This window comes from Electrophorus electricus, chromosome 16 (assembly GCF_013358815.1).
Source record: "Electrophorus electricus isolate fEleEle1 chromosome 16, fEleEle1.pri, whole genome shotgun sequence".
Taxonomy (NCBI): domain Eukaryota; kingdom Metazoa; phylum Chordata; class Actinopteri; order Gymnotiformes; family Gymnotidae; genus Electrophorus; species Electrophorus electricus.
The window spans coordinates 16,199,309-16,211,200 of NC_049550.1; the positions used below are offsets into that span (position 1 = coordinate 16,199,309).

General features: G+C 37.5%; 1 protein-coding gene and 1 long non-coding RNA gene across 5 annotated transcripts; one reads left to right on the forward strand and one right to left on the reverse strand.

The window, feature by feature from the left end:
- Positions 1-497: 497 nt before the first annotated feature.
- LOC118242634 lies at positions 498-5,599 on the reverse strand. Of its 2 annotated transcripts, XR_004776966.1 has the most exons (4): positions 5,522-5,599; positions 1,210-1,293; positions 1,017-1,103; positions 498-820 (listed from the first exon to the last, which is right to left on the reverse strand). It is a non-coding gene; the product is annotated as an uncharacterized LOC118242634 (long non-coding RNA). The 2 variants fall into 2 exon arrangements; XR_004776965.1 differs by lacking the exon at positions 5,522-5,599 and having other exon boundaries at positions 1,210-1,364.
- Positions 4,606-9,892, forward strand: LOC113568605. Of its 3 annotated transcripts, none has more exons than XM_035534555.1 (8): positions 4,606-4,978; positions 5,539-5,871; positions 6,005-6,073; positions 6,481-6,546; positions 7,560-7,616; positions 7,710-7,744; positions 7,829-8,007; positions 9,340-9,892. In XM_035534555.1, exons 1-8 carry the CDS (start codon positions 4,939-4,941, stop codon positions 9,752-9,754), a joined length of 1,194 nt encoding a protein of 397 aa, XP_035390448.1. In that variant the 5' UTR covers positions 4,606-4,938; the 3' UTR covers positions 9,755-9,892. The 3 variants fall into 3 exon arrangements, with proteins under 3 accessions (XP_035390448.1, XP_035390447.1, XP_035390449.1); XM_035534554.1 differs by having other exon boundaries at positions 5,539-5,861; positions 6,456-6,546; XM_035534556.1 differs by having other exon boundaries at positions 5,539-5,861; positions 6,456-6,546; positions 9,373-9,892.
- The last annotated feature ends 2,000 nt before the right edge of the window (positions 9,893-11,892 follow it).

The following is an 11,892-nucleotide window of genomic DNA, read 5'->3' on the forward strand; positions in this document are numbered from 1 at the left end:
GCATAAAAACCTTATCAGTAAACATAAACATACCAAAGTATGAATTAAATGTCTAATTAATGAGAATAAGTTACCATCGTGTAGCTCTCATCACTGACACTGTCATCCACTGGGTTATTTCAATGGGTGAATGCTGTTTGGGTTCAGAATCTGGCCTATAACTTAAGTGCAGGCTGTTCAATGCACAAGTTTCTTGCTCTTCCGTCATTTATTCATGAGGCAGTGTGAGCAGAGTTGTGCTGAAATGTGTCTGAAATGCAACTTCTACTTTTTGTGACAGAAGTAGAAATCTACATGGAAGATTATCTTAGCTGTACTCTTTATTCATTTGCCTGCCCCTAACATGCCAAGCCATTTTATTTCTCAGGTCATTATGTATTTCTACTGAGAATCTTTACACACCACATGTCCTGCGATAATTAAATTATAGACATTAGGACAGTGAATGTAGGAGTGAGGAAAAACTTAATTTGAAATGATCTGGTTAAATCTGGTTAACTTTGAAATGATCTGCGCTCAGTCTAAACACACACACATACCCACAGAAACACAAAATCACCATGACTCTGAAAACATGGGAGCCTTGACCCAATTTAACACTGTTTACTGGAGTAAAGTGAACAACAGCACACTATAAAACAGTTGGGAGGCTTTGCAGCAATGCATGAAATGTTTTGTGAGCACAGTAGGAACAGGTCACAGGATGTCCAGAAGGCATAGTTTAGAGACAGGTGCTGCTTTGGGGGTGGCACTTTTATTCTGTGCTGCATAGCTATGCTGTGTTTCAGTGGTGTCCACACCTGCTTAAGAGCTCAGTTCTCTAAGTCCAAAAAAAAAAGAAAAAAAGTAAGCACACACACACACACACACACACACACACACACACACACACACACACACACACACATACACACACACTTACACATATAGCATAGTGTGCTGTAAATTATAATAGTATTTGGATTGTGCTCTTTAATAATGAAATATGGAAATTCTTAGTTTGGCAGGATACTAACTTCAAGTGTGTGGTAGATATCACCAGAGGCCCTGGCTGTGGGATCAAGAGTTGTACATATGACATCCATAGCATCAGCTTCAACATGCTGCAGAGAAGAGGGGGAGACATAAATAATGATCAAATTTGTTGTGCTGTCCTGGTTAAGACTGCTTTTCTTTGTGTATAAATTAGATTTCTGAGCAGACGCATACTTCAAGTGTGTGGTAGACATCATTGCAGGATCTGGACCCTGGGTTGAGATCGACATACGTGTCATGAGAAATAGAGTAGATGTTCTGTATTAGGAAAAAAAAAAGTATATAAATCAGCATCTTGGACAGAAGCCACACTTCACCTGTACAGCACAATTTCCCGGTCTCTCCCACAGCTACTACACCACCTAGAGGCTAAAGACAATATTACATCACTGGAAAGTTCATTTACCTCATATTCATGTATATTTGTTCTCTTTTTCTTCTTCATCTTTCTTACAACTAATCTCAAATCAGCACAGATCAGTAAGAATTGTATTATATATTTGAAAGTTACATTTAAAAAAAGTATAAATTATAATTTTTAAATTAAAAATAAATGATATAAATTATATAAATTATAAAAACTAAATACATGTTTTCTTATTTTCTTTTTTGGTATAATTAAAGTGCAAGTCTTCCATCCCAACCTTAATCTGCTTAGTTGGCAAAACAATGAACAATCTGTTTTTCTGTTTATTTTGGCTTCTGTACTATTGTTTGGCTTCTGTATTCAGTACTACTGTACTGTACTAAGATGTATTATATGAGTAAATTACAAAGCACTTTTGCAAGTCGCTCTGGATAAGAGCGTCTGCTAAATGCTGTAAACTTTGATCAGGATGCAAATTAAAATGGCTCACTGCTTCAGCATGACACACACCAGCGATTAAAAGCACACCGCTGGGTTGGTTGAATCTATTAAAAGCACACAGCTGCGTTGATTTGGATGATTGGTTTGTGTTGGTATGGTTGCTTGGTTTGGCTTGGTTTCTGTCTATTAAAAGCACACAGCTGGGCTGTTCTGTTTGATTGTTTTAACAGAAGTAAGGGAAGTGACCGGTTCTTTCAATACAAGATGGCATCGGACAACCATACACGCAACTAGTACAACTAGCACACCTGGTAACAGTACTTCAAATGTTTTTTGTGCCATTTTACTGCTTTTAGCATGCAACAGTGTCATCTGTACCTGTGCATCCTAGGAATTAAGCATTATTTGATGACAAGATATCAACAAATGTTAAAGTGAATGCAAAGCATTTTTAAACAATTTGGTCAGATTTAATTGCTCTGTTATGTATTCCAAAGAGAGTTTAAAACGTTAATTTAGTTTTCTCTGTTCTGTTTTCCAGAGAGGGTGTATATAGGTGCTGGTCTGGCTGCAGTGATGCTCCTTCTTGCCATCTGCCTTTTCATGCTGGTAAAACAAACAAACAAAAAAAAAGCACAAGAAAGTCACAAAACAAAACAATAGTGAAGGTAAGAATAATTAGTTTTATGTGCATCTAGGTATGTTAGAGAGAGACAGAGATATTGTAGAATAAGAAAAAGTAAATAGACCTAGCTTACTTTTTGTGTTTAATTTTTAATCCAATTGGTTACGGAGGTTCATCCTTTTGTGAATGAGCCCACCAGAAACAATCCCATCAGGAAATTCAACAGCTTTACTACAACCAATCACCAGAAAGACACCAGTTTCACATCCAATCACATGAAGGCTCCATGCCTACAGAACACCCCTACAGCCAATAATAGGTCTTCCCAGATGCCAGTTCAGTTGAATACTCAACCATAATGTCAGCAACAGACTCGCGCGACTCTCTAAATTATGTGAATGTAAACTTCACAAGCAAGGCCAAACGTGCTTTCCTTTTGCTTAAAAGTACACAACTTTGAATAAACATTGGATGCAGGACCTTGGTCCATTTCTTTCATACCTAAATATCTCTTACGGGAACAACTGTGAATGCATTTTTGATTCATTACCAGTACAAAAAGTCTGTAGACAACTATAAACAAACAACAAACAAACAAATAGCCACCATTTGTTTTTCGATTCCATGATTTTTGAGAAATTTACACTTTAAATAGCACAGTCACACCAATGCGACATATTCTGGCTGCACTTTCTGAAGACATTAACATTATTATTCTCATTATTAATTGAGAATATTAGGTAATTTGTACATATATTGAAAATATTAGCTAGGTTGTACACAAACCACGATTATGTGTCCATGGATTGATTATTTAAGGCCTATTTTACACTAATAGTAAAGCGGTTAATTTCTTTCATAATTTTGATTTGGCTTATGAAGAAAGCAGAGTAATCAATATAGACCTATCAAAACAAACTTTTTTGTTTAGTAGTAATCAAAACAAACACTAAAATATAGGAAATAACTATACAGTAAATTTCATTTATCATTAGTAATTATTGGGCACATAACTAGGTTTTGCATGGCAGTGGCTTCTGATTATTACACCATTAGTGGGTAGGATATACTCCTAAAAGTGTAAATAAATCAACTGTTTTGAGATACAAAGAATTTAAAGAAGAAGAAGAAGCAAATATAATACTCTATAATAGAAGAGTATGATAGAATAGTCAAAGTACAGTGCACTTAAAAAGCAGCTTTTGCTGCTGTTTTCCATACCAGTAGATGGCACTGTTTCTGCCAATATCAAAACAATAGCAGGCACTAAAGTCAAAGAAGCCTGATTCCAGTCCTGCAGGGAACACCAGCACTGCACACACTGAGCCCTGTCCCTGGGGTAACCTGTTTCACTTGTCAGCCACTCAACACTTCTTACAGTCAACCTGCTGATTCACACACTGAGCCCTGTGTGAGTGGGAGCCGGTGCATTGGAGAAGGGGGCCCTGTTCTATAGTTCTGTAGATTCTGGAGTGGACCATGTAGTTTGACTTTCCAAACACACTAAGTGAGGAAAGGAGTCTGAAAAAAAAATTGCCAGTTAACTGTTGATTTTAGGCCTGATGCCTAAAGTACGTCAGGATGTCAGGATTTATATGTTAATTTTATTAAGTTCATTAACTGAAAAATTCACAAATGACTGAGGATACCATAACTACACCGATTTTCTTTTTATGTTAAACTGTTCTGGAGGAAAAATCAATTAGACTCGAGCCAGATGTGCAGATGAGTGATCTTTATTGGTTCTGTCCCTTATGCACCGAGGGAGAGAAGCCTCAAACTTCTCTCTCACATGAGTTCATATACCCCCACCATTCCCCGTTGTTCTCTCATGTGCTAATCTCATGACTCCAGGTGCCATGCATCTCAACCGTCTGTGAACATTCTTTCCTGCTAAAAACAAGTTGTTACTCCCTGCTGCTGCACCCCTGCCCAGCAACAGTTAAGCGATAACTGTCATACTCCATCACTTCCCTATTCGCCTTTCTTGCAGACTGGTCAAGACAAGGCCAAAGGTCACTTAAAGGTCACATATTTCTTACTTCCTCTTTTAAGCAAGCATTAAGCATTTTCCCTCACACTACATTTTAAACTTCATTGAACCCAAAGAGAAACTACCAGAAGGCTAACAGCGGCTCAAAAACCACATCCTTCCTCTCTCACTCTCCCTCACACACACACACACACATACACACACACACACACACACACACACACACACACACACACACACACACACACACATGCATATGCACACAAACAGTTACTTGTACACTCACATGAGACCATCACAACAGCATGGAAGTGAACTGGACACTGAAAACATCTAAAAGAGGCAACAAAATAATATTTTGGGAATAAGAATATACAGAACCACTGAAGGGTTCCCATGGAAGTTCAGGGGTGAAAGTGCATTTGACGAAGACCTGAAGAGTTTCAAAACGTGCTTGATGCTTGAATTTCCTGAGAGATGAAGACCTTTGTCAGCCTCTCTTGTACTCTATTATCTGGTGAGGTGTTAGAATTTTTAAAATCTTCTTTTATAAGATCACTCAAACTGTCAAGACAAATGAAGTCCTTGACAAAAATAATGACTATGCACATTTATTAAGACTACCATGAGTACTGACTAACTGAAACCAGTTTTACAGGACATAATAATATTAGTTATAACAATAATAATAAGCATTATTTGTAAAGAATATTTTAAACAAATTTTATATTTCTTTAAATGACAAAGATAAATATTAAATACAAGATTTTTAAAAAATGATAGAGAAAAGAACAATAAGAAGGTACGTACAAAGTGTTTTAGAGTGAAATATAAGACAGCATGCTAGAAGTTGTAACTAATGCAGTACTGAATAAAAGCATTTTTCTATTTTTAAAGGCATTAAGGATGCCAATTGATTTCAAATTGTCAGGTAGAGAATTCCAGAGCTTGTGGCTTTGATAATTAAAAAAGAGCATTTGGACTCTACAAAACAGGATGTTGAGAATCTGAGTAGATTGTGTTTTTGGAAAGCTCTCAGTGAAGAGAACCAAGCACTTACACTCTGCTTTCTTGTAGCTGCTGTGGGGAGTATGCTGTGTGCCCAGATCAGAAAGACAGGAACAGAGGGCAATGTTGCAGTTATCCAGTGTCCTTATGCTAAAGGATATGAAGCCTATCTCAAGTATTTCTGTAAGGGAACCTATAAAGACTGTGTCTCAGTTGTAAAAACTGATGGTAAGGAGCCCTGGGCGTTTCAAGGAAGGTTTTCTCTGCATGACAACACAGAGAAAAAAATGTTTGTAGTGACCATCACTGCCCTCAGAATAGAGGACACAGGACAATACTGTTGTGGCATTGAATCAGTCGGGTCAGACCCGTTCACTGTAGTCCAGCTGACTGTGAGTAAGGGTGCGTGTTTTTTTCATAAACATTTCAGTATCTTGATTCAGAATCTGGATATTTTTCAGTATCTAAATTGAATATTTTGTTTTCATTGTGGGGCTCCTGCATTTGTAATCTGTTCAGTCTCTCTCTCCACCAGCTCCTAAGACTCCACAACCTAAACCCTCACCCAAGTCCTCTACTCCACTCTACCCCCACACCACTAAAGGTAAGATCTTCCCACTTCTGTCCTACAATGCCCCTTGAAGGTGTTTTGACTGAACAGTAAAATATCACTTGATTGCTAATATATAGCAGTAGGTGGAGAGCTAAGCTCAGCTCTGACCTGATGAATTTTTCTGTACTGACGTTGCAAGAAGCCAATCAGACGAAGTACAATTAAACCTGCAGTTCAGTGTTTGTAATGCTACATTCAAAGCTAAATTTATTGTAATTAAATGTTAAATAGTTACTACATAACCATGTAAAAGAAAATGTTAATGTCAGCATGAGTGATTACTCATGTTTCCATAATTCAACCGATTAATTTCATTAGTATTTGTTTAGTCAGAATACCAAACACACATTTACATTACGTGCATTGGTTCCAGTGTGAGAATGTTTGTGAACACACAGGGCTGTCACTTTCTACTAATGGAACAGGAAATGCAACAGAAACAGGAAACTCCACTCAGCCTTCAGGTACCAGAAACCACAAAGGCAGCATCACACTTGGTCTCAATTTCAGGTTTCTTAGGTGGTAAACATGTGCTCGAACCACCAGAACAAAGTGGCAGCTCACCAGTACAGCAATCACATTTTTCTTCTTTCAGTGACATTTTACCTTGTATGAGTCTCTATCAGTGTGTAACAGCTGTAGCTGTTGTGGGCATGTGTTTCAGAGTAGTGTTCCTCGTTCCGTTAATTTAAGAATTCCCCTTTATTTCAGTGGTTTTCAATTGTTGATGTGCTGTCTTTAATAAAATAGTAATAAACAGTGTGTTAAATAACTTAATTAAATTAGTTAAATATAAAAGTGATCTTAAATAAAGGTGGGCAGTCCAGTAGACAGCTGATGGAACATTAACACTACAGATATCAAACAACATGTCAGGTTTGTGAATAGAGACAAAGTCGAATGCAGTAAAGATATACAGCTTAATAGAGGCAATCCAAAGAGTAGTCAAATACTGGCAAATGGTCGATGCAAGTAGAGGCACAGAGCAAACAGATCTAAAGGGAACAAGCAAGAGAATATCTGAAAACAGGCAGGCAATCCAATAATCCAAAACAATAATCAAGACAACAAACTACAGCTCAGCTCAGAAACGCAAGGCTGGCAAACGAGACTTTGCAATGACAAATAGAGACAAGAGGCTATATAGAGTGAACACATTAAGAAGAACGAGACCCAGGTGAGGTTAGAACTCAGGTGACTGGGAACGTACAGGAGTTTTATGGCATGCATAGTCCGCAGTAGATCGAGTTGCAGCGAAGGGTGTAACACAAAGGCATCCTACATTTCTAGTCTAGAATTTAAATAATGTGATCAGAGATAATATTCAGTAAACAAGTAAAACTAAAATATGGAGATATTTAGTTAGTCGTGTGTGTGTGTGTGTGTGTGTGTGTGTGTGTGTGTGTTTCTGGTATTTTCTTTGTTATCCAAAAATATACAGGTACCTTTATTTATGCTGGAGGTGCTTTTATCACAGTTCTGCTGGTACTGCCAATTACTTCTGGAATTTTCTTTGCCTTAAGATGCAGGGCAGGTATGTAACATTAGCCATCAAAACAAAACAAAACCATCATCTAGATGCCTTCGATAAAGGCATTGTGCTAAGTCATGCTACTCTCTTTCCCAGACAAAAGTCTGCCAAATTCACAGGAGAATATGGAGGTCTGTATTTATTTACTATAATTATTTTGTTCAGTTACTTTCAAAATATTTGTGTTCGTTCTATTTTTTCTTTTTTATTTCCAGAATTTTCCCTTGTATGAGGAGATGCAGCAAAGTGATCCCACCCATACTAATGTGTCAGTCTCAACCAATCAGGGCCCGGTACCACCCACTGACAATGCCATGACAACTCACCAACATTCTGACCCTCCCCCAGCATGCAGTACGATATATACTCAACAAATGAAATCAGCAAATGAGAGGCAAGATGCACTCTCTGGTAACACACTGGCAACCAATCATATTCCATTCACAAACATCGCTACTATCTCTAGTGTGAGACTGGTGAGTAGCCAGAAGAACAAAACTCCTGACAGCTCAAGAAAACCAATTTACTGCCAAGTGAGTTTCCCAAAAGACAAAACCTGGAATCCATCAGTGGTTAATGAGGAGTTATATTCAGCTGTAAAAAAACCTTATCAAAATCAAAGGCCTGTCTACTCAGCCACTGTTACTTCCCAGTATTCTGCTAATGTCAATTCAGATTATGCATCTATTTGGTTACCACAAAATTAATATAAGAGGATGTTAGATGGTAAAATGCCTTTATGACAGATCAAGCTATTAACTGGCAATGTGTCCATATGGAGTTAATAAGAGTTAAAATATTGTAACTTTTAGGTAATTGGTTACAAATATTAAGTGATTGGTTTATAAGTTCTATAATGGGCAAACCAAGGGCATTCATTTGGAAAGCATTTAATTTATTTAAGGCAGTCCAAAAACCTTGTTCCAAAACAGGGTAAAGGTAGACTGGGACAGATGGACAGAAGGCAGAAGTATAAAAAATATAAGCAAACAATGGATAACAGTAAAAAAAGGCCAAAGATCTTGTAACTTCTCCAGGGGCTGCTGCTTCTAGTCTGCATGAGCTGGGCCTAAAACACAAAGAATAAGAACAATTAAAATCATGCAATAAAATCCTGCCAAATAAAATCAAGCTTGTAGTATAAAAATATACTGCACTTGATCTTAGCCAAAAGACAGAGCGTGCATATAGATAAGGCTATCAACATATGCCAGGAGGTGATCATGTTCAAGGGGGTCGGGGCTGGTTGATCAGCATTGATTGACTGTTTCCTGGGAAGCAGCATGACGGTAACAAGACAGACATGATAAATAAGTTTAAAATAGATTATTCTTTTATAAGTGATCAGTTAGGTGATTTATTTATCAGTTTTACAATTTGGAAATATTCAGTGATACCTTATGTCCAGATGCAAACTTTACAGGTGTTAAAGTGCCATACGTCCGCCACTATTGTAATATGGTGATGAGTAATAATCCTTTCGGAAGGTTGTTAACAAGGCATGGTTTTCTGTTGTGGTAAAGATTTAGAACAAATTACTTATATAAATGCAACTAGCAGATCAAAAATGTTTGCTTGTTTTATTTTTCCTCAGTTAAGTGCATGTGTTTCATGTTTGATCTATTTGGTAATTGAACAATTATGGCTAATAATTATGGCTAATTATGGCTAACAATTATGGCTAACACACACACTTTGTGCTCTGTCGATCTGTCAAACCTTTCAGGACACCGGTTTCTATGTTCCCCACAAACACCAGATGTTCAGCCAATCAGAGAGCAGACACCACAACACCATGCAGCGCACTTCCTCAAATCCTCAGATCTCACCCTCCGCTGGCCCTCAGGACTCCTGCAGAAGACCCACGCTCCTATGCAGAGTGCCGAGACCTGCATCCTGAGCCAATGGTTTCCTCCTTTATTAGACTCCCTCAGACGTATCCACTTTCCACAAACCATGAACCACCTTCCACTTTATCACGGTCACTTTCTCTTCAATACATTCCTATCGACTTTGGGCAGCTCTCTCTCATAGCCAATGACAACTCTCCCTTCTTAGGCAAGTCACAGGTTGTCTACACCACCGTCCAGTGGCACAAAGAACCGGGAGGTTCTACGTATGGCCACCATGCAGTAATATAGTTTCCTATAACCAACAACTTTTTCCATTTGCCATGCCAGTGAGGGAGCTTCCAGTGAAACAAGCCCCATGTGATTATTTGTGAATAAATTTCATTTATTGTTTTCTTTCAGCTGAATACATTTGCATTGTGTTTTTGTCATTAGTTAAATAAATATTAATGAAATGTTTATTAGTATAAAAAATACAAAGAAATCAATAAACAGTGAAAACAGAAATGTTTCTGTCTTGTCTTTCTGGGTAAATGTAATTACAAAGAAAGGAGGTTAACAGTTATAGAAAAGGACTTTCAGTTGTTCAGCCCAGCAAATTTCAGATGTTATCCACGCTTACCAATTTAGTGTTTAACGTCTACGTTGCTGTACAGTACAGCTTTAATTTGTATAGCACTGTTCCAGGGAAAGTTTACTTGACCCTTATGTAAACATGACCATGAAACATATGTGATCTCACACAACTGACCTTAGATCAGCAATTAAAACAAAAATTGCCTTTGGTGTTGGACACTGGTGGTTTGGAGTGAATGCCACTTTTGTTGGGTGTGTCAGGAAGTTCGGAAAGTCTGTTGTATGTTTATTTTGTTTGTTAGGATTATTTAGTGTGCATTTTTCTTTCAATAATGTGAGTTTTGTTTGTTGTTTTGGCCTGGGTCACTTCTGAAGACATTGCAGCAGTGAAATTGTTTGTAATTAATATCCACTGTGAAATAAACCAAAAAGGAGACTTTCATTAGTGCTTCTGTTTGTTTTGTTGCTGTTCACTTTTTACAACTTAGATTCTGAGTCATTTACATTTTTTTTTCCTTGTTTCGTTTTTTCCTAGGCCTCACAGCCTAGACAGGCTCGTAACATTGCTAGATACAGGAACTGATGTTAGTACCTAGAAATGCAAAATGAGCAGAAGTACTATATCAAACAATGACAAGTCCAATACAAATAAATTACACAAATAATACACACACAAATAGCAGCAACAAAACAAAATCAGCATTATGAACTTTCAACATCAAAACACAACAAGCTGTAACAAACAGTTAACTACAATGTTTAAGCTTTCTTCAATATATATTCACTAGTTAAGATCACAGAGAATACTTAATGGATGTAACATCATCCAGTCATACTTAACTATAATGAAATGTTAAATGGGAAAATAATGTCCACTTTTAAGGAAAAATGTGTCAGCATCTGTAATGCCACAAAAAAAAAAAGTTAATACAAAAACACATTAAAAATCACAAAATTATGTAAGATGTGGAAGTCTGAATATTGACAACATAAAATGAGAATTGAACTTTTAATCAGTGCTGCACACTCCTGTGCTCTTGTGGTGTATTCTAATGTAATGTTCAACAAAACAGAAAAACAAAATGTTCATTTCTACTAATCATCCAGTGATTCTTTGAAACTGTGATGTGTATGAAACACAATGGCAACACAGGACTGTTTCATCATCTGTTGTCACCATGCAATTACTTACCTTGTCCTGTTTACATTCATTATATTCTTTGATTAAGGAATAATTAATAAAACAGATGAACTCCATTCTAAAGGAACTGTCATAGGCAGAGCAGCTGACTAAATATTGACCTGTGTGTGAAGCAGCATTTAGGACCCTGATCCAGAATCCCTCACATTTGTTGAAGCTTATGGAGCAGAGTAGACCAAAGGGAAGCAGCTCACACTGAAACAGTTATACGCCACTAAGCATGCTAGTTTTGCACAAGTTGCAAGAAAGTGTGGGACTGTGCACATTTCCCCATCCACTGCCATAGCAACACTGCCCCAGACAATGCAAATGCTTCCTTATACTCAGAATTCAGCCAACCTCAGTCATGTGTGAGGAGGAATTTAGGACCCAGATCCAGAATCCTCCACATAATGCCCAATAATTAAGGCCCATAAAACACTTCCATTTCTAATGTTAATGTGTTGTGTTTGTTCAAGCTTCTGGAGCATGCAGTAGACCAAAGAGTAGCAGCTCATACTGAAAGAGTGACAGGCCACAGGAAGTGGTGTGTGATGCTCTTTGGGAAGATATTAAATAATGTAATTGTTTAAGAGTGACCTACAACATCTTTCTGAGCACAAGAAGAGGTTTCAGGGAGTAATTGCAGTGTACTCTAGTAAAAGATGTACAG